The sequence below is a fragment of the Scardinius erythrophthalmus genome (assembly GCF_964197995.2).
Source record: "Scardinius erythrophthalmus genome assembly, chromosome: 5".
NCBI lineage: Eukaryota > Metazoa > Chordata > Actinopteri > Cypriniformes > Leuciscidae > Scardinius > Scardinius erythrophthalmus.
In genome coordinates this window covers 46,507,241-46,531,217 of record NC_138225.1, presented here as the reverse complement: position 1 = coordinate 46,531,217, position 23,977 = coordinate 46,507,241, and the positions used below count along the sequence as shown (strand labels likewise).

At 35.4% G+C, this 23,977-nt stretch overlaps 2 protein-coding genes across 2 annotated transcripts in view; one reads left to right on the top strand and one right to left on the bottom strand.

Annotated features, from left to right (window-relative positions):
- Positions 1–4,247, bottom strand: part of vps37d (VPS37D subunit of ESCRT-I) — a 37,577-nt gene extending 33,330 nt beyond the window's left edge. The window contains exon 1 of the mRNA XM_081365046.1: positions 3,927–4,247. Coding sequence (XP_081221172.1) covers positions 3,927–4,094 — 168 coding nt within the window. The 5' untranslated portion in view covers positions 4,095–4,247. The remainder of the gene's footprint in view (positions 1–3,926) is intronic.
- Positions 4,248–5,380: 1,133 nt separating this feature from the next.
- nup88 (nucleoporin 88) lies at positions 5,381–22,719 on the top strand. Its single transcript, XM_081364614.1, has 17 exons — positions 5,381–5,662; positions 5,740–5,909; positions 5,990–6,115; positions 6,549–6,635; positions 8,054–8,227; positions 13,437–13,623; positions 13,712–13,862; positions 15,000–15,098; positions 15,193–15,283; positions 15,467–15,571; positions 16,595–16,747; positions 17,769–17,894; positions 18,751–18,816; positions 19,037–19,117; positions 19,284–19,410; positions 19,569–19,687; positions 21,299–22,719. Exons 1-17 carry the CDS (start codon positions 5,426–5,428, stop codon positions 21,360–21,362), a joined length of 2,163 nt encoding a protein of 720 aa, XP_081220740.1. The 5' UTR covers positions 5,381–5,425; the 3' UTR covers positions 21,363–22,719.
- Positions 22,720–23,977: the final 1,258 nt, after the last annotated feature.

Sequence of the window (23,977 nt, the reverse complement as noted above, 5' to 3'; positions counted from 1 at the left end):
CTAATTTCCATTTAAGTTACGTTAAGGTGATGTGCACCTAGTTTATTCTGAAATAACTTGGTTTTGCACTAGGTAGGCAGCTCACTAGGTTTTGACACAGAGCTAATAAATCTGCCAGAGCATCTCTTTTAAACTTAATGCAGCTTGTCACAGATAGAACATATTAATCTGAGCATTTGCAACTCCAGCAAAGGATGTGGCTTATGGTATCTTAGCAAGGATGTGGCTCAGACACCAAAGACACATGCTCTTTCACATTTCACAGACCCATGATCTATCTTTTAGTGACTAGGCCCTCTTTCCTTCTCTGGTTAGTATTCAATACTGCTGAGTCTGCAGCATGCGTCATAAGTCACCCAGAGCCAATAACTGTCCAAGTCCAGCCCCTGCTGATGTGCGTGTCTTTCACACTTGTGGTCGGATAATGCACATTCTGAAGACGGAGGGCACAGCAGGGTGTTCGGCCCCCTCTCCAAAAGAAGGCCCAAATTTCTCCAGTATCTCTGATCTTTGCCCATTTCCTCACTCTCTTGCTGTTAAATGCAAAAGTAATATTCCCAGACATCCAGAGAGCGTTTTCCCTAAACAGGAATTGACACAGACTATCCATTTCCGCTTGCAGCTGCCTGTGTTTCTGTTTATACACTGTGCAGATGCAAGACCTCTGGAGACCATGTGGGCTGGGTGATACAATGGTCATAAAACAAATATGACAAATCAAATGCCTGCAGCTACAAACTGAAAAATACCTTACAGGAATAGTTCATTAGACAGCTAAAAAAATGAAGCTTCTGTCATTATTTACTTGTGTAATTATAAACCTGTGACTGTCTTTCTTCCAATAAACATTGGGGGGCTGTAACTTTTTCAACTTTAAGGACACAAAACCATCATAAAAAGTATCATGAACTCGAGAACCAAACTAAAAGTGAAAAGATCAGAATCAAGCGAACAATTCATTCACAAATTAAGTTTTTCCTCACCAAGTTGGTCTAAAATACATTAAAACATTAATATTGTAACATGTATTTATTTTAAAATGTAATTTATTTCTGGTGGCAAATCATTACTCCAGTCTTCAGTGTCACATGATCCTTCAGAAATCATTCTAATATGCTGATTTAGTGCTCAAGAAGCATTTATTATTATTATTAATGATTAGCAGTGCTGCTAATATGTTTGTGGAAACCGTGATAATTTTCAGTATTCTATGAGTATTCTCTAGTTCAAAAGAACAGCATTTATTTGGAATGCAGAACTGTTGCTCTATAAATGTCTTTACTGTCACTTTTGATCAATTTAATGCATCCTTACTGAATAAAAGTATTAATTTCTTTAAAACAACTGTACCGACCCCAAACTTATGAATGGTAGTGTATGTAGCTACTTCACTTGTGTGATTTGTTTTTATAAAATTTGTATTAAAAGTGTTCAAATATTTCAAATCTATTATTAAATCACAAGCAGATTTTACACTTGTCCTGTCTGCTACTGGTCGACAAACAGATGATGACCTTGCCTTAAACTCACAGTATCGGTTGAGCCAATGAGATTTAACATTCAAGCTTGAGATGTTTTCAACATGAAAGCAATACAAAACAGCAGAGGTAAGAATCTATATGATTAATGATGGCTGTACACATTGAGCATGCAGCGTAAGCACAATACATTAAGACCATCTGTTTAGTCCAATATAGTTCAGCTTGGTCAATAAACCATGAATGACCAAAGAGTTGCTGTTGCTGATGAATTCAAGGAGTCTAATGAGCACATAAAGTTAACCATAAAGGCCGTCTCATTGCTATTCATAGGAAAGAGCACAGCCTGGTATTACAGAGCCTTTTCCATTTAGTAAAACCACCACAATCTCTTGTTAGAGAGTGACACTCATGCATACAAGAGCAATGACTGTATCTAGAGCACTAGACCATTGTGACCCCTTCATTGCGGTTGCCCTTGGAGACCTCGGTGTGTTAATGAATTGACCAGTTTGTGATGGGAATAGCGATGGGCCTCACCAATCACAAGTCGTTTGGTGTTTGACCTCGACGACCCTATAGCATATCTGCACGGATATCAATAAAGGCCATCAACCCATAAGATGTAGAGTACTAGAGTCTGCATGTATATTTGCAGATGTTTGTGTTGGTATCATTCTTATCTTTACCACATGGTGCTGATGTTACAAACACATGGTCATTATCTTCTCTAATGTGGCAAGACTGATCAGTTCAAATGATAGTAAAAAAAAAAAAAAAAAAAAAATCTGTCCTGCCGCCTGCTCTTTTGCACACAATGAAAGCGAATGGTGACGGAGGATGTAAAGCTCCATAAATGACCAAAAAGTATAAGGAAAATAACCATAACCATAAATGTCATGCCATATTCCAAGTCATTTAAAGCCATTTAGCTTTCTGTTAAAAAAAAAAACGTTTTCACCATTGGATCTCACTTGTCTTGTAAAAAATCGTGACGTGAAGTTTAAATGTGCAAGCATGAGATTTAAGAATAATAACTTAAATTTTGGTCTGTTTCTCCTCTGTAGACTTGCATTGTACCATGGTCATTTTTATCATTTTTTCAGCTTGACATCCTCAGTCCTAATTCATAGCCAGGACATCTCCTGTTGCGTTTCACATTTAAAATAAAGTAATACAGGTTGAGCATGAAATCAGGAGCCAAACCCCTTAATTGATGTGTATCATATTTTATGAAGACTAAGATTGTATTTATGACCTAGTAAAAACATATTTGTCCTTATATTTCAAACAACACGCTCAGGCTTCCTGCAAGGCATGCAGCGATCTGGTATCAGACTACAGCAATCTAAGTCTCAGATGTCATATATCCCAGTCTACAGTGACACCAGATCAGTCCTAAACGAGAAACGATTTTCTAAGCTGAAAATGAATTATGCACCTTAAGAGCTCTCAAATAACCTCGCTATGTCTCAATACATCTAAGAGAGAAATATAGCCTAAACATGGCGAGCCAGAAAATATATACAACCATTAAAAAAAATGCATTTCAGATGTGTATTGAACACTGATTGCATTACATTTACAATGATGAGCCATGCTTAAAATGCAATATGTAAGAGATATTGTACTATCACTTGGTCATTATTGTGACTGTCAGCCAGTCTATATGAAAGATGGGGGGAGGGGGGTACACTATCTATACATTAATATATAAATAAATAGACATGAAATGTTAATTTGAGATTTTAGAAAGAAGCTTTCAGTAAAATATTCCATAACATCTATTAGGAAAACAATAGTTCATTGGGAAAAGAAAATTGCAACAACACAACAATACTAATTTAATAATCTGCAACTTTGTGTAGCGTTTCTGTTATGTTGATACAGTTGAACAGTCACTGTACATAATGCGTAAAATATTTAATACATTAATGATGCGATTGACTCATGAAAATCAAGTAGGCTAGCCTATTCTTTAGACCTGCGTATAGAAAACTGGCTTTTATTTCATGTGTGTAAAAAATACGCATTTTGTCAACAGTTTAGTTGCAAAACTACAACGGAAAATGAAATATGTTGAGCAGCATATTACTTAAATTCGTTATTTACTTTTAATGTAAAAACTTTAACATTGGCCATTTTCAAAGAAAAAAAAATTGTCTGTAGGATACAAAAGATTTATTTGATCAAGTATATGAGTCTTTGTAGCTCGTCTGCAGTGCAATGGTCTGCAGTGCTGTATACAGTACAGGATGAATGTATGTGATTATGATGGCGTGTAATGCATATAACATGCTACACAAATCACTCGACTGGAGATGAATGGAATAATCTACCGCACAGTTTTGGTAAAATGTGCATCAATTGTTCAGAGAGAAAAATGACAAACGTGCAAAGAAACAGTCTGTTAAAGCTCTCAAATGAGTGTGTGAAACGAAGAAATACCTTTTCACTGAGTCGCACGACCTGATTAATTTTTTCTTCATCTTGAAGGAGCTCCCGTAGTTCACTGCTACTGAGGACCCTGTACCCATCTGGGTAAGAGTTCACGTCCCTTGTCTGGGACATTCTTGTCCCCGTGAGGCGCACTAAACAACTCCGTTTGCCAGCCATTTAACTTCCATTTTGCTCACGCTCGGCGCCAAATGTACGCGAACACGGGAGTGGTGCTGGAGAAGCTCTCGTCGGCATGAAGGAGCACCACGGACTGTTAGCGAAGACAATGCGCTGAGAGTATAGCACACGTTTACAGATTCAGCCAGTTCCGCATTCCACCGCGAGGAGGCGCTGTGCCGCAGCAGTTACAACGCCATACACACTGTACAAAGACATACAGACATCAGCTACATTCTGCAGAGATAGCCTATAATACGATTCTTGATACAAAAAAATAAACGACTTTAACTGATCCGAGATATTTTTCTCTGAAGCAAAGGGATATTCATTTATTTTACTTGTTATAATCGTATCGATTTCTAACTATTCAGATTTTTTAGTGTTGATGGGTCAAAAAATCATCATGAAGTGCCTTTGACACTTCACAATTTCACATTTCACATTTAACTTCATATTTGTTGTATCAAGGAGACATTAGGCTGTTAGAAATGCATGTTGGTCACTTGTTATAAGTTAATTGCAAGTACGAGCAAACCACAAAATATGTCCACCCTGTGTCATGGACACATTCAAAGTGGAGTAAAAAACATTTAATGATTATAAAATTTAGATTTTCAGAAAGATATTTAGTCCCTTTCTCAACAATGCATTTTAGTTCATGGGAAAAGTCTGCAAAATATTGTTTCCCTATAAAATATATGATAGTTGCTCTTTCTTTTTCTACATAAAATCTGACAACAATGGTTGACTAAAACTAAAAACATCGTTTTCGTTACTTGAAATAAATAAATGATAAAATATTAAATAAATAAATATTAATAAATAAATAACAAATATATTATTATTTATATCTATTTTGCCTTGGCAACTTATTGAAATCAGTTTAGTCACCATGAAATCAAAACTGACAATTACTTTTATGGAATATTGTAGTGTTTATTATTAATGATTTATCCTTAAATTCATGTGCCCTCATAATCTTTCATGGTTGTTTTGTTTTCTCGGGGGTGGTCATTTTATGCACATTACAGTAAACAACAACAAAAATATACAATAAAATATGCCATTTTGGTCATTATCGCAAAAATAAACAGAGTATGTCGAATATATTTTTATTCTAAAATATTATTTTCTAAATCAGTAAATGTAAATTATTATTTATAAGCTTTTTAACTGTATGTCCAAATTAATATATTCTTCTCTTTTCAGTGTAGGCACTCCTTAATAAACTACAAACCCCGCGATTCAACAGAAAAGGTCTAGTCCTGTCGCGTGATCATATTGATGGATTTCTATGACGTCTTTATTCTCCGACAAGACAGAAAAACATGGCGTCGTTCGCTGGAGATCGATGGAGGGAAGCGCTCAAAAACCACGATATCTTCAAGAAATTACAAGAGAGCCTTCATTTAGAGCCTCAGGGGACTAGCAAAAGAATAGCCAAGAACCTAACGTTTTGTCTGAACGGCGACCTGTTTACATGGGATACTGTTGAGAGTGTGTTTTACACCACAAACCTACGACAGCTGAACGCTAACGGCGACACAGACACTTCTAAATACCAGGTGAGCGTCTTTAAATAGTGTCTGTCTGGTGTAGTTATTTCACGGACAGTGTGTAATAGTGACCGAACTCTCCGCAGACTCTGCTGTGCATCAACCCGCCGCTGTTTGAGGTGTGTCAGGTTCTCGTCAGCCCGACGCAGTATCATGTGGCTCTCATCGGTCAGCGTGGAGCGACTATACTGGAACTGCCGCAGCGCTGGGGAAAGAGGTCCGAGTTTGAGGGTGGACGCCTCCAGATCAACTGCAAGTGAGTGAACTTCGGCTTTAGGGGAGCTGCATTCATTCCTCCGTCAGGTCCTTTGGTTTTATATGTTTTCTTCTTCACAGGACGATTCCAGTGGCTGAACGCTTCTTCACCAGTTCTGCTTCTGTGACACTACGACAAGCTGCCTGGTATCCCAGTGAAACTGAGGAGCCTCATCTAGTTTTACTGACCTCAGATAACACCATCAGGTATCTTAAGTAAATGACTGACACCGGTGTTAAAGGGATAGTTCATCCAAAAATTAAAGTTTGTCATCATTTACTCACCCTCAAGTTGTTCCAATCCTGTACGAGTTTCTTTCTTACGTTGAACACAAAAGAAGATATTTTGAAGAATGTTAGTAACTAAACGGGTGATGGCACCCATTGACTTCCATGGGGTTTTTTTCTACGATGGAAGTCAATGGATGCCGTCAACTGTCTGGTTACCGACATTCTTCAAAATATATTCATTTGTGTTCAACGGAAGATAGAAACTCATACAGGTTTGGAACAACTTGAGGGTGAGTAAGTAATGACGACATTATCATTTTTGGCTGATCTATCCCTTTAAAGATGTCTCTCTGAACAACAGAATTACTGTATTGTACTGGGGTTGTTTAAAGAATGTTTTTCCCTCCAGATTTTATAATCTTAAGGAACCGCAGTCCCCTGCCAAAGTGTTATCAGTGTCTCAGTTGGATGAGGACAGCAATGTTCATACAAGAGGGTAAGATTGTCAGTTTTCTACCAAACGACAATTTCGCTGCTATATTATTCATTTTATCAGAAGGTTTTGCCAGAAGCTATGAGTATTTTACTTGGAATGGATCAGGGCAATTATTGTTAGCTGAAACTAAAGTCATTTGACATCAAATAAACATTAACTGAAATAAAATAGAATGTTAAAATTAACTTACTGTCTGACTTAACTGTCAGCTAGTTGCCAAGGCAGCATTTCTCATTTTCTTTTAGTTGAAGTACTAAAATCATTAAAAATAAATAAATGGAAACTTACAAACTATATAGACATATTGGTAACACTAATAATAATGTTTCATAATTTAATCTTGGTCAATGCATTAACCAACAGCGAGCAAAACATTTGTTACAGTATTTTTTAACATTAGTTAATAAAAATACAACTGTTCATTGTTAGTTCATGTTAGCTCAGATCCATTAAAAATTAACTGATAAAACTTGTTTTTAATAATGTATTAGTAAATGGCGAAATGAATAAATTCTATAGAAGTATTTTTTAGGGCTGTCAAAAGATGAATCGCGATTATCGCATCCAAAATAAAAGTTTGTGTTTACATAATATATATGTGTGTACTGTGTATAATTATTTTGTATATATAAATACACACACATGCATGTATATATTTAAGAAATATTTGCATACATATACTGTATATATTTATATATAATCTATATTATATATAAATATAGTTTTTTTATATATAAATTACACATTTTTCTTAAATATATACAAGCTTGTGTGTGTATTTATATATACAAATTTAATTATACACAGTACACACACATATATTATTTAAACAAACTTTTATTTTGGATGTGATTAATCGCGATTAATCTTTTGACAGCCCTAGTATTTTTTCTTCATTTCATATACTTAACAAATGAAAGCTTATTGTAAAGTGTTACTGGCATACTTTGAAAAAAAACTAAAAAGACTAAATTCGTAGCAAAATTACTAAACCTAACTAAGTAAAATGAAAACAGCAAATATAAAATCTAATTCAAAATATTAACAAAAAATATGGTAACAATTTATTTTACAGTGTCCTTGTTATGTTACATGTAGTTACTGTTGTAATAATAACTATAAATTATGCATAATTACATGCAACTAACTCTAAACCAACTCCTATTCCTAACCCTATGGTAAGTAAATGTAGTTAATAATTATTACTCAATCAGTACTTACATGTATAATTACACTGTAACACGGGCACCTTAAAATAAAGTGTGACCAAAAATATAATATAAATTAAAATAATATAAAAATATAAAATGTGTAATATGAAAAATGATATATTAACACTGGTTAAAATCTAAAAATGAGGTGTTAAGATATAAATGTACTGATAAAGACCAAATAACTGAAGTATTGTTTTCGTGCAGACGTTCCTATGCAGCGTCTCTGGGAGAGACGGCTGTGGCGTTTGACTTCGGACCGCTGGGGGATTCTCCTCGTCTGAGCAGTTTGCGTATGAAGGCAGAGCTGCTGGTGTATCCACTGTACATACTGTACGGGAATGGAGAGACATTTTTGTCTTATATCTCTCTCACACACAGGTAACAATCACGTGTCTATAACTGTGCCATGATGCCTTTAAACTATAAAGATTATAACTATAAACTATAAAGTAAAAAATACTCATTGGCAAATACAGGGTTCCTACGTATTTTGGAAAAATATGGAATTTGAGTAATTTCCAGGTCTGGTTAAGTATCGTTAGGACCACCCATTGGCCCAATGACGGAGTCCAACGGCCTGGGCGAAGGGATAATGCGTGTATGTCCTTTCAGCGCTCCAGTGAAGTTCACTTAATTTATTGGAATTTAGTTTCAATATTACTTTAGCTCTACGCCTAATCTGACTCCAATTTAAAATGATAATCAAATTTAGATTGTGTTTCTGATTAGAAAATAGTCATAATATAAATTATGAATTAATTTAGATCTTTGATTATTCTTAGCATCTCATAATTTCATTAAGGACCCGGTGTCGCTTTGAGACGTCACGTCACGAATGTGCGCTCACGATCACAAACTAGCCAGTTCTGAAATAGTCAGAGGGTGCAGTGCAAGTATTTTACCCTATGCAGCCGCTCACTGCTGACTCGTAACAAAGGTGTCATTTTTTTTAATAGTTGCGAGCTTGCATCGTGCTAAGTCAGTGATAATCAGAAATCGGAAGGTCTCCTTAATGATGTGCCCCATGCTCCATTCATAGTGCCTTCGGTTTAATCTATCCTGGACTAGGGATGGCTCGATACCATAATTTTGGTTTCGGTACGGTACCAGAACCTAATACCTCGGTATCGATACTACATCGATACCACAGGTGACAAATAACCAGCCTCAAAATTTAAGTGAATTGAAACAATTTTATTAAAAAACACTGCTTGAAACTCTGCAGTACTGAATGTGCAAACAAAAAGTATCAAAATGTTAAAATAAATAAATAAACAAAAAAACAGTCAGGGAACTTACAGTAGATTAAATTTTGATTTTGAAAAAAAAGAAAGAAAGAAACCTGAAATGATACAATTAAAATAGGTTAATATCTATAATAATTGATTAATATAGAATAATAATAGAATAATGAAATGAATAATTTTTAGCTGACATGCATTAACAGAGAATTATCAACATTTATAGCATTTATTCATCTTGGTTTGATTACTGTTTGGTTTGTGTTTGGGTTCATATTAGTTTAATGCATTGCATATAAAGTAATGTTAACATGCTAAACATGTATTAGTATATTTAAATAATAATTACTGATTGATCTAGATTAATAAATGCTATAATACGGTTAGGTCAGGTTACCTAATGAATGTTGACAAATGTAGCTTAAATGTAAAGTGTTACTCTAACATTCATATTAGTAATATCCATATTACTACTATTACTCTAGATTCCTTAGATTCCTCTAGGGGTCGCACTCGCCACAGCAGCAGTGATATGCCATTCATTTTACTATCACTAATACTAAAATTAATATCACTAATCTCTTTATTCATTCAAATTCAATTAATATATGATTGTTTGAAAGTGCAAAAATTATGAGACCTAAACTTCATTGGTTCTAGCGTGTCATGCAAGCACATTTGAGCTTTCGTGTTTACCGTGTCATATATAATTGATAAGCTTTTATGTATGTGCGCTATGAATAAAAGTCTAAATTAAAACAGTTGAATGATGGACTCACCTGTCGATCTCTGAACTCTTTGAACAAGTCAGGATGATCAAGTGACAAGTGCTCAACGTTAGCCAAATTTAATGTGTTGCCTCCCGTCGCAAATTTAAAGCAGTGTTTGTAGAGTGGTGCATTGAGGTCTGTTGCTTCACCTTTCTCATTACTTTTGTAGGCAAAGTAATGCTATATTTCACTCCTACTGCTCTCTTTATTTATTAATTTCGGGCGTGTAGAATGAGCTTCATCTGTTTGATCCATCGTGTTCCTCCGTTGTCACCGTTTGCCGGTTGTGCGTGACCCGCGTCAGTTTGGGTAGCGCACTGCCGCCTAGCGGTGAACTTCGAAACAGCAGCGCATTAAATACCGAATTGAGCAAAATTATGATATTGTACCGTTTGAAATATAATATATACCGGTATTTTTGCAGTACCGGTATACCGCGCATCCCTATCCTGGACAGAGATTTGCGGAAACACCAGACTACAATTTAATCTACTGGTAATAATGATTTCTAAAAAAAAGTGAGAATAAATCAAGATGTAACATTTATTTGTCAGGTAAAATGTATCATGCCAATTACACAAGTGATTAAAAGCCAATTCAGAAATAATAAATACATAACATCAGTTAATCAAAGATGACTCTAAGGGGCTATTTACACCTGGCCACTTCATGTGTTTTCTCAGATCGGATAGCTATCTGATTTATCAAAACGATTCCATTTACACCTGGTCACATAAATGTGTTTTTGCGAAACGGATTTAAATCCGATCTTCAATTCTCGCGCTATATGCAGATTTAATGGAGTGCACGTCACCGAAAGCAACAGATATGAGCTGCATTTTATTGATCATCAGCTAAAATTTCAAAATCAAAGACCGCAATAAGAGAGAGCAGTAACAGTCCTGGTAAGATCATTTAATTTCTTTACTTTTAATGATGATGATTGTGTGTTAAGCGTCTGCGACTTACTTTCACTTTGATTTGCGATAGTTCGCACGTTGGCTTAATGAATAGATGCTCAGCTGCTCATCTGCGGTGATGCGTGTTCAGTAGCGTTGTCATATCTGACTATAACATTACATATAGCCTATAACACGCTCTCACACGTTTATTTTTTACCATTTTTGGGAGGAGTACAATTTACATATGTGGTTTCAACAACCAGATGCATTTACACTTGTCCAGTTTCGTCAGGAATGCGGCCCAGACCATCTCCTGAAGTGGTTTGAGCGATCGGATTCAAATCCGTCTCGAATGCGTTTCGGAGGGCATTTACACCTGGTCTTTTCACGATCGGATAGCTATCCGCATGAAGTGGACAGGTGTAAACAGCCCCTAAAAGTAAGCAATGCATTGCAGGAACAGCTCTGTGGGGATGTTCTTGGTTAAAGGGTCCAAAAGACTGCTCTGTCACCTACCCTTAAATACCCAGACCAGAACAAAAGGGTTGTACCAATATTTTTGGGTCAATTCATGTACCCCAGGGGGTAGCACCTGGTTTCGGGAGATATCTTGAAGAGACATCACCCAGAGAGGAGAACAGGATTCTCCCCTCTGTCTCATTCAATCTTTCTCATTATACCAATGACTGCAATGAAATTAAGACCATTTTACCAATCGCACTGAAACACTTAAAATGATACCAAACATGAAAAGAAAAAACAATAGATTCACAAGATACATCACATGTGATATATAGACATTCTTAGTGAACTTTTGGTGACTTGACTCAAGGGGAGAGGAAGGGTGGAGGGAGAGGGGGATGCAGAGATAAGGTAGGAGAAAAGTTTGGACAGGACAATGTCTGTGCTATCTTCTGTCCAGGATGCGTTTTATTGCTTTATTGCAGGGTGAGTTTTGTCTTAGCAGGAAAATCAGTTATTACAGTATGGAAAAAAGAAAATTGAAAAAAATATTTGTCTTTTCATTCTGTCTCCACTATTGCCACAAATTTTTCATATAAGCAGTTTTTTCATGGCAAAAGTTTAGTGACTGTCAAACTCGACTGAATGAATTCAAGGCACACATTTTCATTAATGTAAAACCGTTTGTCTTTACCATACGATAATCTCTTTTGAACTTCACTAAAAAATGGTTGGTGATCACACAACATCAAACCACATTTACAGTGTCAAACTGATGTGTCAGAGGTGAATATATAGAACGTTATAGAACGTTTTGGGTTTCTTATCATACAAGCGCATGTAATCACTTCGAGAAAACCAATAAAAAACAAATGACCTTACAGTATATCAAATATGATGCTGAAAATAATGCTGTATGAACCATTTGTTTAATATGGTTTAATAAAATGGAAAATATGTAGGAACCCCGCAAAAATAGTAACAATTTAAGTTATATCTAGATCCATACAACTAGGATACAGTATTATGATATGTATAGGTGAATATTATGAAACCAAGAATATGTCCATGAAAATAATTTGTTATCAGAAGTTCAGAACATAGTTCAAAATCAGGAAGTAATATAAAGGCTTAAAGAAATTTGAGTGCATTTATAAGACTACCGGTATTCTGCATTTTCCCAGTGTTGTTATTGTTAACTAAAACTATTAAAAATAATTTATTCATTTAAATAAAGCTGAAATAAAATATATATTAAAATATAATATAAATAGAAAAATATAAATATTAGATAAAACTTTTAACTTAAAAATTTTTAAATATAAATTTGAAATGTTGTTTTGGCAACTAACTGAACTAAAATAAGTATAGGTTGAAGGACTAAAATTGCTAAAGCTAAAACTGAAATATAAATTAAAGCTGAATAGAAATATATAATTACAAAAACAAATTGAATACCAAAAATATAAAAATAAAAGTATTGTGTATATAATACTAAACACAATCCTATAATACTAAAATTTATCTCTAATTTGGATGACCATGATGTGGAAAATTTTTTAAAATAAAGTAAAAGCAATGTGTATTTTGAATATACATCATGATAGTAATTATTAGTACTGACTTTTTGAAAATGTGTGTGTATCTCTAATATTAATTCCAATATTTTACTACATTATTATACATTATTGAAAGCAAAATTTGTATCTGTTAATATTATTTAACGGACTTGCTAACATGGACTAACAATGAACAGTTTTATTTTAATTAACTTTTTTTTTATATATAAATACTGTTACAACTGTATTGCTGTATAATTTTGTTTTAATTTTAGTTAATGCAATAACTAACGTGAACTAATAGGACCTTACTGTTTATAAACACCTTTTACATTCTTTTTTTTTTTAAAGATTCTGCATGTATGTTTTGTGGTTATAAACATCTTTTTCTTGTCTCTTGTCACACTGAAAAATGTGTTGATGTGTAGCGTAGCCTGTCAGAGAGATTTGCTCCATTAATCTTCAGTCTTTCTCCTAGTATCAGTAATTTAGGGAAGCCGATGGGCCCATTACCCATGTATTAAAGATTCTGCATGTATGTTTTGTGGTTATAAACATCTTTTTCTTGTCTCTTGTCACACTGAAAAATGTGTTGATGTGTAGCGTAGCCTGTCAGAGAGATTTGCTCCATTAATCTTCAGTCTTTCTCCTAGTATCAGTAATTTAGGGAAGCCGATGGGCCCATTACCCATGTATCCCGCGGCAGAAGATAACTACGGCTACGATGCGTGCGCTGTGCTCTGCCTGCCTTGTGTGCCCAACATCCTGGTTATTGCCACTGAATCAGGAATGCTATACCACTGTGTGGTGCTGGAGGCAGAGGAAGAAGAGTATGGCCGAGTAAGACAGAATTCAGTCCATCTTACAAATCATCAAATGCATCTTTTACAGTGTGAGAGATGCTGAGCCCCTGTGTTTGTGCATTCAGGCTGTAGAGAGATGGTCCAGAGGCTCAGAGACTGTGCCTTCACTTTATGTGTTCGAGTGTGTGGAGCTGGAACTGACGCTCAAACTGCCTGCTGGGGAGGAGGAGGAGATTACAGAGTCAGACTTCACCTGTCCAATCAGATTACATCGAGGTAAGGAGGTCACACAAGCACTCACCATACATATAGGCTACATCCCAATCTGAATACTTGTACTACGCCGTAAAGATATGTCATTTTCTGGTACTGAGAATAAAATTGCTTTTCACCATGTACTCTACTATGTCATAAAACTGCATTTTGACGCCACAAACCTTTTTGTCAAAATTAAAAAATCCACTGAAAATAGTTCAGAAAATTCCATTCTGAAACGTTTTGCATAGCTACTAATTTTAATGTTGTTTTCCCATTCAAATTAAAAAGAATTATGTAACAAGTTAAACACGTTAACTTTAAGTTTAGCTTCAAAATGTGAACCACTGGCGCACATGTCTGTATGTTAGACACTGAACACTGTGAAAGTTTTTTTTTTTTTTTTACTTGTATTTCTGTGTTATGTATTACTATGTATGTGTCTTGTATTGTATTATGGATCCCTCTGGGTCTGAAATAAAGTTTAATAATGTGTAAAAAAAAAAATGCAGTCTATTTTAAAATATTTAATTTGAATGATTAAAAAAAAAAGGGTTTGAATGAATGATTCAATGACTCACTTGTTTCATTACTGGATGAATCAGCGTTTTTCAACGAATCTCTTGAATGAATGATTCAATGAAAAATACATTTTTTTAAGTCATTTCTCGCACTCGCCACTTACTGGTGTAACAATGTAATTGATACAGTATCTGAAGCGTCATTACTTTTTTTTTCAAAAGGTGATTTACTCTATTTTCTCTCTTTCGCTTCCGTAGACATCAGCGTTTATTTCCGACCTATAAACCTTTATCAGTACTCTGATAATTTCAGTGTTTGTAAAACAAACAGTGATACTTTCAGCAGCCATTACTTCAGTGTTACATGATCCTTCAGAAATCATTGTAATATGCTAATTTGGTGCTCAAGAAACATTTTTTGTTATTTTCAATGTTAAAGATGGGTTAATAATTAGATGGCTTAATACTTTTGTGGAAACTGATCATTTTTTTTCAGGTTTCTTTGATGAATAGAAAACTCAAAAGAACAGCATTTATCTTTTGTAACATAATAAATGTCTTTACTGTCATCTTTGATTAATTTAGTGCATCCTCGCTGAATAAAAGTATTAATTTGTGTCAAAACCCTCTGTTTCAGATCCTCTGTGTCAGCACAGGTATCACTGCACCCATGAGGCCGGTGTGCACAGTGTAGGACTCACCTGGTTCAAGAAGCTACACAAGTTTCTGGAGTCTGGTGAGCACATTTACTTGCATTGAATGCATGGAATTTCCATTCACAGCACTGAAGTGTAGTGTTTGAGGACCTCTATATATTGTATGTTGTGCAGATGAGGAGGATAAAGACAGTCTGCAGGAGCTGGCGGCAGAACAACGCTGCATAGTGGAGCACATCCTGTGTACCAGACCTCTCGCCAACAGGTTGATTAACATTTCAGTGCTGTGTTATCAGAAGCAGCGTTTAAAGCTAAAACCCCCGATCTCTTGTGAAACAAAACCCCGATTTGCAAACGTTTGAGCAAACCTTAAGAGACGCTGAGTAAGCGCTGTAGATTACTGTTGCTTATTTAAATTCTCCGCTCGTCACATGTCTCTTTCTCTCAGATTGCCGGCTCCTGTTCGTGGGTTTTGGATCGTGTCAGACCTGTCCCTTGGAGCCACCATGATCTGCATCACGAGTACCTACGAGTGTCTTCTGCTCCCTCTTCTGTAAGTGACCAGCACTTTCTGCCTCTTTACATATTTGTTAGATCAGGTTTTCCCAAACAGGGTTCGTGAGTTGATGAAAAGCTAATAATTAATTCTATTGTGTCAAATTAAAATAAATAAATGGGGCTACACGATAATCGCGATTATAGCTTAATTTAATTTAATATCTGTAATGTATAGTTAGTTGTGCTGCATGTTTTCAGAGTTTCTTTTTTTACAGTACAATTGTACTTTACAACTAGTGTTGTTTTAGTATCACTGAGATGCTATTATAATTATTCATATTTTGAATTAGTTTTTAGATTTTCAAGTTTGATTTGAAATTTATAGTAATTTTGCTAAGTTTATTTTTTATAAATGTCTATATAGTTTTTATTATTTTATTTTATGTTTTTGTTATTTTAGTCTGTCAAGTTAAAGTAAATGAAAATATAAAATCTTTCCTTGGCAACAAGTTGAAATAAAATTTAGATTTTCAGTTAATATTCATTTTATTTCAAGTAATGAAAATGTTTTGTATGGTTTAGGTTTTAGTTTTAGTTAATAATAATAATAATAATAATAATAATAATAATAACCCTGTTTACTAAAGGATAATATAATATATCTCTGTCCTTTTTTATAATTAGAGTTAAAATGTACTAATAATAACAATTGTTATTCGACATCAGGGACCGTGAATATGCTAATTTGTTTAGAGACAGAGTGCAACGCATCATAATCTGAAGACCACGCCCACCGGGGAGGGAAACAATCCAACGGTCTCCATTGAGTTTGCATTGCGAGAGGCTGCCTCCTTGTCATTTCTTGCTTCTAACAAAAGACAGAAAAGTGCCTAAAAGCTGCTGTGTAAAATATTAGCTTCTAATCTCGGGGTACTTTAAGTAAATATTTTACAACTAAACGGTTTAGCTGACAAAAAAGTTTGGGCAGCGCTGTGTTAGATTTTAACCGGAAGTAAGGTACTTGCCATCAGATTTTTTGTTGTTATTAGTAACAGTTTCTTTTTAAATCTCCATGTAGAAGCTCTATTCGTCCCCCATCCCCTCCGTTGCTCTGCTCTCATCCGGGGGTGGGGTCAGACAGCTCTCCTCTGCGTGGATTGGCTGAAGACTCTTTTGAACAGCATATTCGCAACATCTTGGCACGCAGCTCCACCAATCCATTAATGCTGAGGTAAAATGTGACCACTTCAATTAACTTACATTTTTATAGACACCTTAACTCTTTATGGTACGGCGTTGCCATATGGCAACAATTAATTTCTACTAATTTCCTTGTTATTCAGAAAAAAACTATTAACCTCATTTCTAAACATCTCTTCTCAAGGGGGATTTTTTTTTGCAGCATCTTTGATAAGTAAATTATATATACATATATATATATATATATATATATATATATATAAATATTTTTTTTTATCTTTGTCTAACAGTTTTACTGTAAATTAAAAAAATATATATGTATGTTTCCATATGGCCGTATGGCAGCACTGTACCACAGTGGAATTGCATTAATGTATTTTCGCATTGGGATTTTTTTATAGATAGTAGCATCAACAATATGTTATTTATTTATTTAAAGTGTTTATTGTAGTATAGTTGTATTTATGTATAAATAACTAATTGATTTCTCCTTTTCAGAAAATGAATACAGCAATATTTTACGGAAAGGCCAATAGGAAGAGTTAGCAGATGAGTTGTTAGAGGATGAGTTAGCCAAATGATGGGGAATGATAGGGATTAAATTATAGGGATCTACTTATTTTTGGTTTGCATGAGTTCCAATTATATAAATTATCAATTTCTAAAAGAAATGTGCAATTAAATAGAAAAGAAAATCATAATTTATAGAAAAACTACATCTTTGACCTACTTTTGAAGTAGGTCTTTTTTTCAGGCATCTTTTTTGATTTGTATGTTTGAAGCTATTTTGTGTAATAACTTATTTGAAAAATATTTCATGGTTAGAACATAATGCGTACCATAGAGGATTCAGCTCAAACCAGCTTAAGATTTTTTACATGGTTCTAAATGATTGATTATCTGGTCTATCAGCTGGAAGAACTGGTTTTGACCTAGTAGATCATCCTGGTCTTGCCCAGTATGGCTGGTAGACTACCTTAAACCAGCAATAAACCACCTACCATTACCCAAAAAACAGCTTAAACACCTTAACATGTTTGTGCGTGTTTCAGAGCGGGGGATAAGGACTCGTCTCCTCCTCCTCCAGAATGTCTGCAGCTGTTGAGTCGAGCCACACAGGTGTTCAGAGAGGAGTATATCCTCAAACTGGGCCTGGCTCATGAAGAAATGCAGAGAAGGTACAAGATAAACATTTTCAGCTGATATTTTTAACCAGATCTTTATTTCTTAAATGTTTATATATATATATATATATATATATATATATATATATATATATGTTACAAAGTAATATAGATAACTAAATCAAACAAGCAAGTTTGAGAGCCAGTATGTAGTTTGATTTAAGATGTATTGACCTAATTAAAAAATATTATGAATATGAATTCAAACAGCATTAATATATATATATATATAAAAAGATTTTTATTCAACAGGGATGCATTAAATTGATCAAAAGTGACATTAAAGACTTTTTGATTGTTACAAAAGATTTATATTTCAAAAAAATGCTGATCTTTTGAAGAATCATGAATCAAAAATATCAAGCAGCACAACTGTTTAGAACATTAATAATTCTAAGAAATGTTTCTCAAGGACCAAATCAACATAGAATGATTTCTGAAGGATCATGTGACACCAAAAATTAGCATGCCATTACTGAAATAAGTTACATTTAAGATGTATTAAAATGGAAACAGTTATTTTAAACTTAGAATATTTCACAAAATTACTGTTTTTACTGTATTTTTGATCAAAAAATGTAGCCTTGGTGAACATAAAACTTCACAAACATAAAAACAAATCGTACCGACCCCAAACTTTCAAGCGTTACTCTAAGCACTGTAGTGTTTCCACAAATGCTCTAGTTTAATTCTGAAGTAGAATATACTCAGTAGTGTATAAAAGTCAATATAATTTTGTTCCACATAAACAGTTTAATCAATTTCTTCTTTAGTAGTGTATAATTGTAATCCGTTTAGTTAAATACAGCTGTTGTATTAACAGTTAATTTTCTGATTCTCTCCCTTGTAGAGTAAAGCTCCTGACTGGACAGAAGAATAAGCAGCTGGACGATCTTGCTCTTTGTAGAGAGGAGAGGTGACCACAGCACTGCCCGTTTAACACCAATCACAACCACACGTACAGAAACACATTTATCTCAGTTGAGTCATTCAGAACCAAATGAAGGAGCACTACAACCTCATGTTATTACCGAGTGTGTTAAACGGCCGTAATAAATGAGTCATTAAAGCTGTGGTATCCTGCAATCCACTAGATGCACTGTGCTAAAGTTGTAAAACATGTTGGTGTGTTGTAGGAAAACCCTGAGGGAGGCTGCAGAGCGACTGGCTGATAAATATGAAGATGCCAAGTACCGTCAGGAAGCCATCATGAACAGGTTCACTTCCCTGTGTATTTAGTTGAATAGATTTTTTTTTTTTTTTTTTTTGATAATAGGAATGTTTCAAATTTCTGAACTCGAAACTTCCTCCTCAGTTCAAAAAAAGCATTATTGAAACTAAGCTGCTAAAACCACTTGTTTGTGTGTGTGTGTGTGTGTGTAGAGTTAAACAGGTTTTGGGAAGTCTGCGCAGTCAACTTCCTGTGCTGTCAGACAGTGAGAAGGACATGAGGAAGGAACTGCTCACCATCCACGATCAGCTCCGTCACCTTGACAACGGCATTAAACAGGTCCGTTCTGTCTCTGTTTTTCCTCAATCTATTTACGCTGCTTCACCATGTATCCTAGTTAAAACCTAGTTTATTTTGGCTGCATTTCTCTGTTGCAATGCGCGGAGCAGATGTACGCCGTTTCCCAAGTGTCATTGCGTGCTGTAATGTGTTATCAGGTGAACATGAAGAAGGAATATCAGAAGAAGCAGATGAATACAGGAGCATCTCCAGCTCGCTCCAGCCTCGCGCTAAACGCCCACCAGAGGAAGTGTGTCCAGGGAGTGCTGAAAGAACAGTACGTACTGAGAGCGTGCACTATTTAGATCTGCGGCATTTGCTGAGGTCTATTGTTGGTCCATGACACATCTCTTATTCAGTGGTGTTATTGGGTCATATTACACCCCAAACCAAAATAAAAATGGAAATTATATTTAGCATAAAGAAAACAATTGGTTTTAGAAGCATTAGGTTTACTTTGTTTAGCATTGTGACCAAAAATAGAATTGTCTGTAGCCTACTGTGATGTTGGAAAAACCTTATACAAGTTATCGTAATGCAAAAAAAAAAATAATAATTCCTGTTGCTGTTGTGCAAAAAAACTCTCTGAGTACACAATTTACTGACAAACCAGAGTGGAGTATGAAAAAAGGGTCAGAGCACATACCAAGAAGTTCTCGCCGTAAACCTCAAGATTTCTTACTTAATGGAAATGGGTTTTGACCAGGTCTCCTCACCCCTGTTACAGCCCACCCCCCACCTTTCAATTCATATCCACTTCATACTTATTTACTGCTGGGCTTAAAGAAATGAATGTGTTGTCCCATTGTCAATCCACTGATGCTCATACTACAAACTCTTCCTGGAAATTTAATTTCTATAATTTCTGTTACTATAATGCAGAAAAAACGTATCCCTGTTACCACATTGCGCAGAAAACCCATCTGTTAGTGTACCACGCAAAAAAGTATCTCCATTACAGTAACTCTATCATCAACAGACGCGGTACCATTTAAAGCGAGCCGTACCGTACCGTACTGTACCATGCAGTGGAAAAGCGCCAAAAGTCGCCAACTGAAAGGGTTCCAAACTTCAGCTGGCATTAATATCAGCACAAAACCTGTGCGGCGGGAGCTTCACGGAATGGGTTTCCATTGCCGATCAGCTGCATGCAAGCCTCGCATCACCAAGTTTAGTGCCGAGCGTCGGGTGTAAAGCACCTCACCACTGGTGAGTGGTAGTGGAAATGTGTTCTCTGGAGTGACGAAACCTGCTTTGGGTTTGGTGGATGCCTGGAGAATGTCCCCTGCCTGACTGCATTGTGTCAAATGTAAAGTTTGATGGAGGAGGGATAATGGTGTGGGGCTGTTTTTCAGGGGTTGGGCTAGGCTCCTTACTTCCAGTGAAGGGAAATCTTAATGCTTTTAGCATACCAAGACATTTTGGACAATGCTATGCTTCCAACGTTGTGGGAACAGTTTGGGGAAGGCCCTTTTCTATTCCTGCATGACTGTTCCCCAGTGAACAAAACAAGGTCCATAAAGACATGGATGTGTGAGTCTGGTGTGGAGGACGTTGACTGGCCTGCGAAGAGTCCTGACCTCAACCCCATCAAACACCTTTGTGGTGAACTGGAATGGAGATTGCGATCCAGGACTTATGATTTAACATCTCATTCAGCCTGACCTCACAAATCCTCTACTGGACCAAAGGGCAAAAATTCCCACAGAAACACTCCAAGCTCTTGTGGAAAGTGCTCTTACAATGAGATGTCATTACAGTCCCTGTTGGTGTAATGATCAGGTGTCCAAAAACTGTGTCCATATAGTGAATGTGAGATTACACCCTTAGGCCACTAGCTTTTGACTGTTAGTGCAGTGATCCTGAATTTCTTTCTTCTATCCTGTAGGGGAGAGCACATCGCTGGAATGATGAAGCAGATCAAGGACATCAAAAACCATTTCAGTTTCTGATCATCAGCAATCAACAGATCTCAAAGGCCAATATATTATCATCATATAGCATATAATGAAATTACAGTAGAACCAAAAGGCATCTCCATAGACCCTGCCTGAGCTCCTTAAAGAATTGCATTTGACCAGACATTTTTGTATAAACTAGGTTGTCTATTTTTATAAGTGGTATGTACATGTACACATCTCGACAATAAAGAGTTTTGTACATTGAAGTGACTCTTTCCTGTGCATGTGTTGCTATGAGAGATCATCAGCTGTGAGACAGCAGCATTGGACATCGGCGTTATTTCCTGAACTGAGACAATGGCTTATCTGAAGAGGTCATGCTGGATATGAAGACTTTTCCCTCTTTTCCTTCCCTCTGCTAATCACAAGGCGGAATGTGACGAGGGAAAAGATCATGTCAAGAACAAGGAGCTTGTTTATTTACTAGAAAGAATGTCCCGGGTTCAATGCATGTTGAGCTTTATCAACAGTATCTTCTGTTTACAACCTGAATTAATTTTTAATGGTCCTTTAGTTGATAAGAAAATATTTGGAATTTACAAGAATTTCATTTACAATGGAAGTCTATGAGGCAAACCTATGGAAGCTCATGTCCTCCATAAAAAAAATAAGATGATAAACATAAGTTAAAATTATGACGGTTATTATGACAAGTCAAAATTGGGATACCAAGGCCGGTTTTACAGACAGGGTTTAGATTAAGCCAGGATTAGGCCTTAGTTCAATTAGGACATTTAAGTAACTTTTATAAATGGGCCTTCAATTTTTTTAAGTGCATCTTGAGAAAGAAAAAAATGGCACTGAAATATTTTAAGATATATCAGTGCAAGTTGCTTTGTTCAGACAGCACAAACATGCATTTTAGTCTAGGACTAGACTTAAGCCTTGTTTGTGAAACCGGCCATATGTCAATTATGAAGCAAGTCGGAATTTGGAGAGCCAATTGACAAATAGTAATTAGCAGTCATAATTATGTCAAACTTGAGATATTAAGTCAATTGTGAGACAAAAAGTATAGTAACCTTTGCATAACATTGCAAAGGTTAACATTGTCAATTTCGACTTCTCATAATTGACATTTTGTTCCACAACTTTGACTTGTCATTTTTTTTCAAACTTTTTGTCAGTTTTCTACTTTTTATCTTATGACTGTCAAAATTTCCTCATAATTAGTCTTAATTATAATTTTGTCTTAATAATGATTTACCAAAGTATGAAGTCTTAATTCTTACGTGGCTGAAATATAAACAAATGTAATGCAAAGTCTTGAAAACCTTATATGTTGTTTACATTATGTGTTCTTCACTAACCTTGCAAACTGGATCGGCTGTTGAGTAAAAATCCATATAAAACTATTTGTTTCAATTTGTTTTATTATATAGATATATACAGGGATATGTACACAGTACAGTATATAAATTTGCCAGGTCTTCTGCATTTGCAACACAGCATGCAAAAAAAAACATAACTGTTGTTATGGTGAATGAATCTTAACTATCACTCTTCAAAGACCCAGCAGAAATGACTGCCATGAATTATAAATTATACTGACTGAAAAAAAAAACACTTTTCAATAAAAATGGTAGTTTCCTAGCCCCAAATTTGTTATTAGAGTTCCAACAGTGTCTTCTAAAGAAAAATGTAGTTCCTTAAATATTGTGATGTCAAAACTATGCTTCTGTTGTTCTAGTAAAACATGAAGTAGCAACTTCTTTACGTGTGTTTGCAATGTGAAGACGGCACGGGACGTGTGAGCGTTATGAAGTGAAACTGACAGGTAATAAAATGAACACCACCACAACACACATGGTCTTAATATAATGCACATATTCACACACAGAAGAGCTTCATCATCATCATCATCAGTCCATGTACAGATCACAACAGCAGCACTGGTCATACTATAGTAGCGTTGGTAAAGTTCTGTGTACTCATCAGATGGAGTTGTTAAAGTGGTCGGCTTTGCTCAAGAAACTTAAAATTCATTGCATTCGTTGATTAAAAAAAGATGCATATTTTAATACCTGGAATACTTGGACTGAATTAGTTTTTCCATTGTCAAATATCTTTCTTTTAATGACAAAATTAGCAGACATAATGTTCAACATGCAGGTACAAGGCTTTTTTGACATGGATTTCGTCCAATTGTCAGACAATTTTTGTTTTAACGACCAATGATTATTAACAGACTTTGTTAAAGGGTTAGTTCACCCAAAAATCTAAATTCTGTCATTAATTACTCTCCCTCATGTCGTTCCAAACCCGTAAGACTTTCATTCATCTTCAGAACACAAATGAAGATCTTTTTGATGAAATCTGAGAGCTTTCTGTCTCTCCATTGACTGTCTATGTAACTACCACTTTCAAGCCCCAGAAAGGTAGTAAAGACATCTTTAAAGTAATCCATGTGACTCCAGTGGTTTAACCTCAATTTTATGAAGCGGAACAGGTTTGATTTTACACTTTGTTCTTTGTGAGACACAGAAAGCTCTCAGATTTCATCAAAAAGATCTTCATTTGTGTTCTGAAGAGGAATGAAAGTCTTACGGGTTTGGAACGACATGAGGGAGAGTAATTAATGACAGAATTTAGATTTTTGGATGAAC

Coding starts and splice junctions, on each gene's coding strand:
- nup88 (XM_081364614.1), top strand. CDS start 5,426: ATGGCGTCGTTCGCTGGAGATCGATGGAGGGAAGCGCTCAAAAACCAC. Junction 13,863..14,999: donor TCCAATCAGATTACATCGAG/GTAAGGAGGTCA, acceptor CCTCTGTTTCAG/ATCCTCTGTGTCAGCACAGG. Junction 16,748..17,768: donor ACCAATCCATTAATGCTGAG/GTAAAATGTGAC, acceptor TGCGTGTTTCAG/AGCGGGGGATAAGGACTCGT.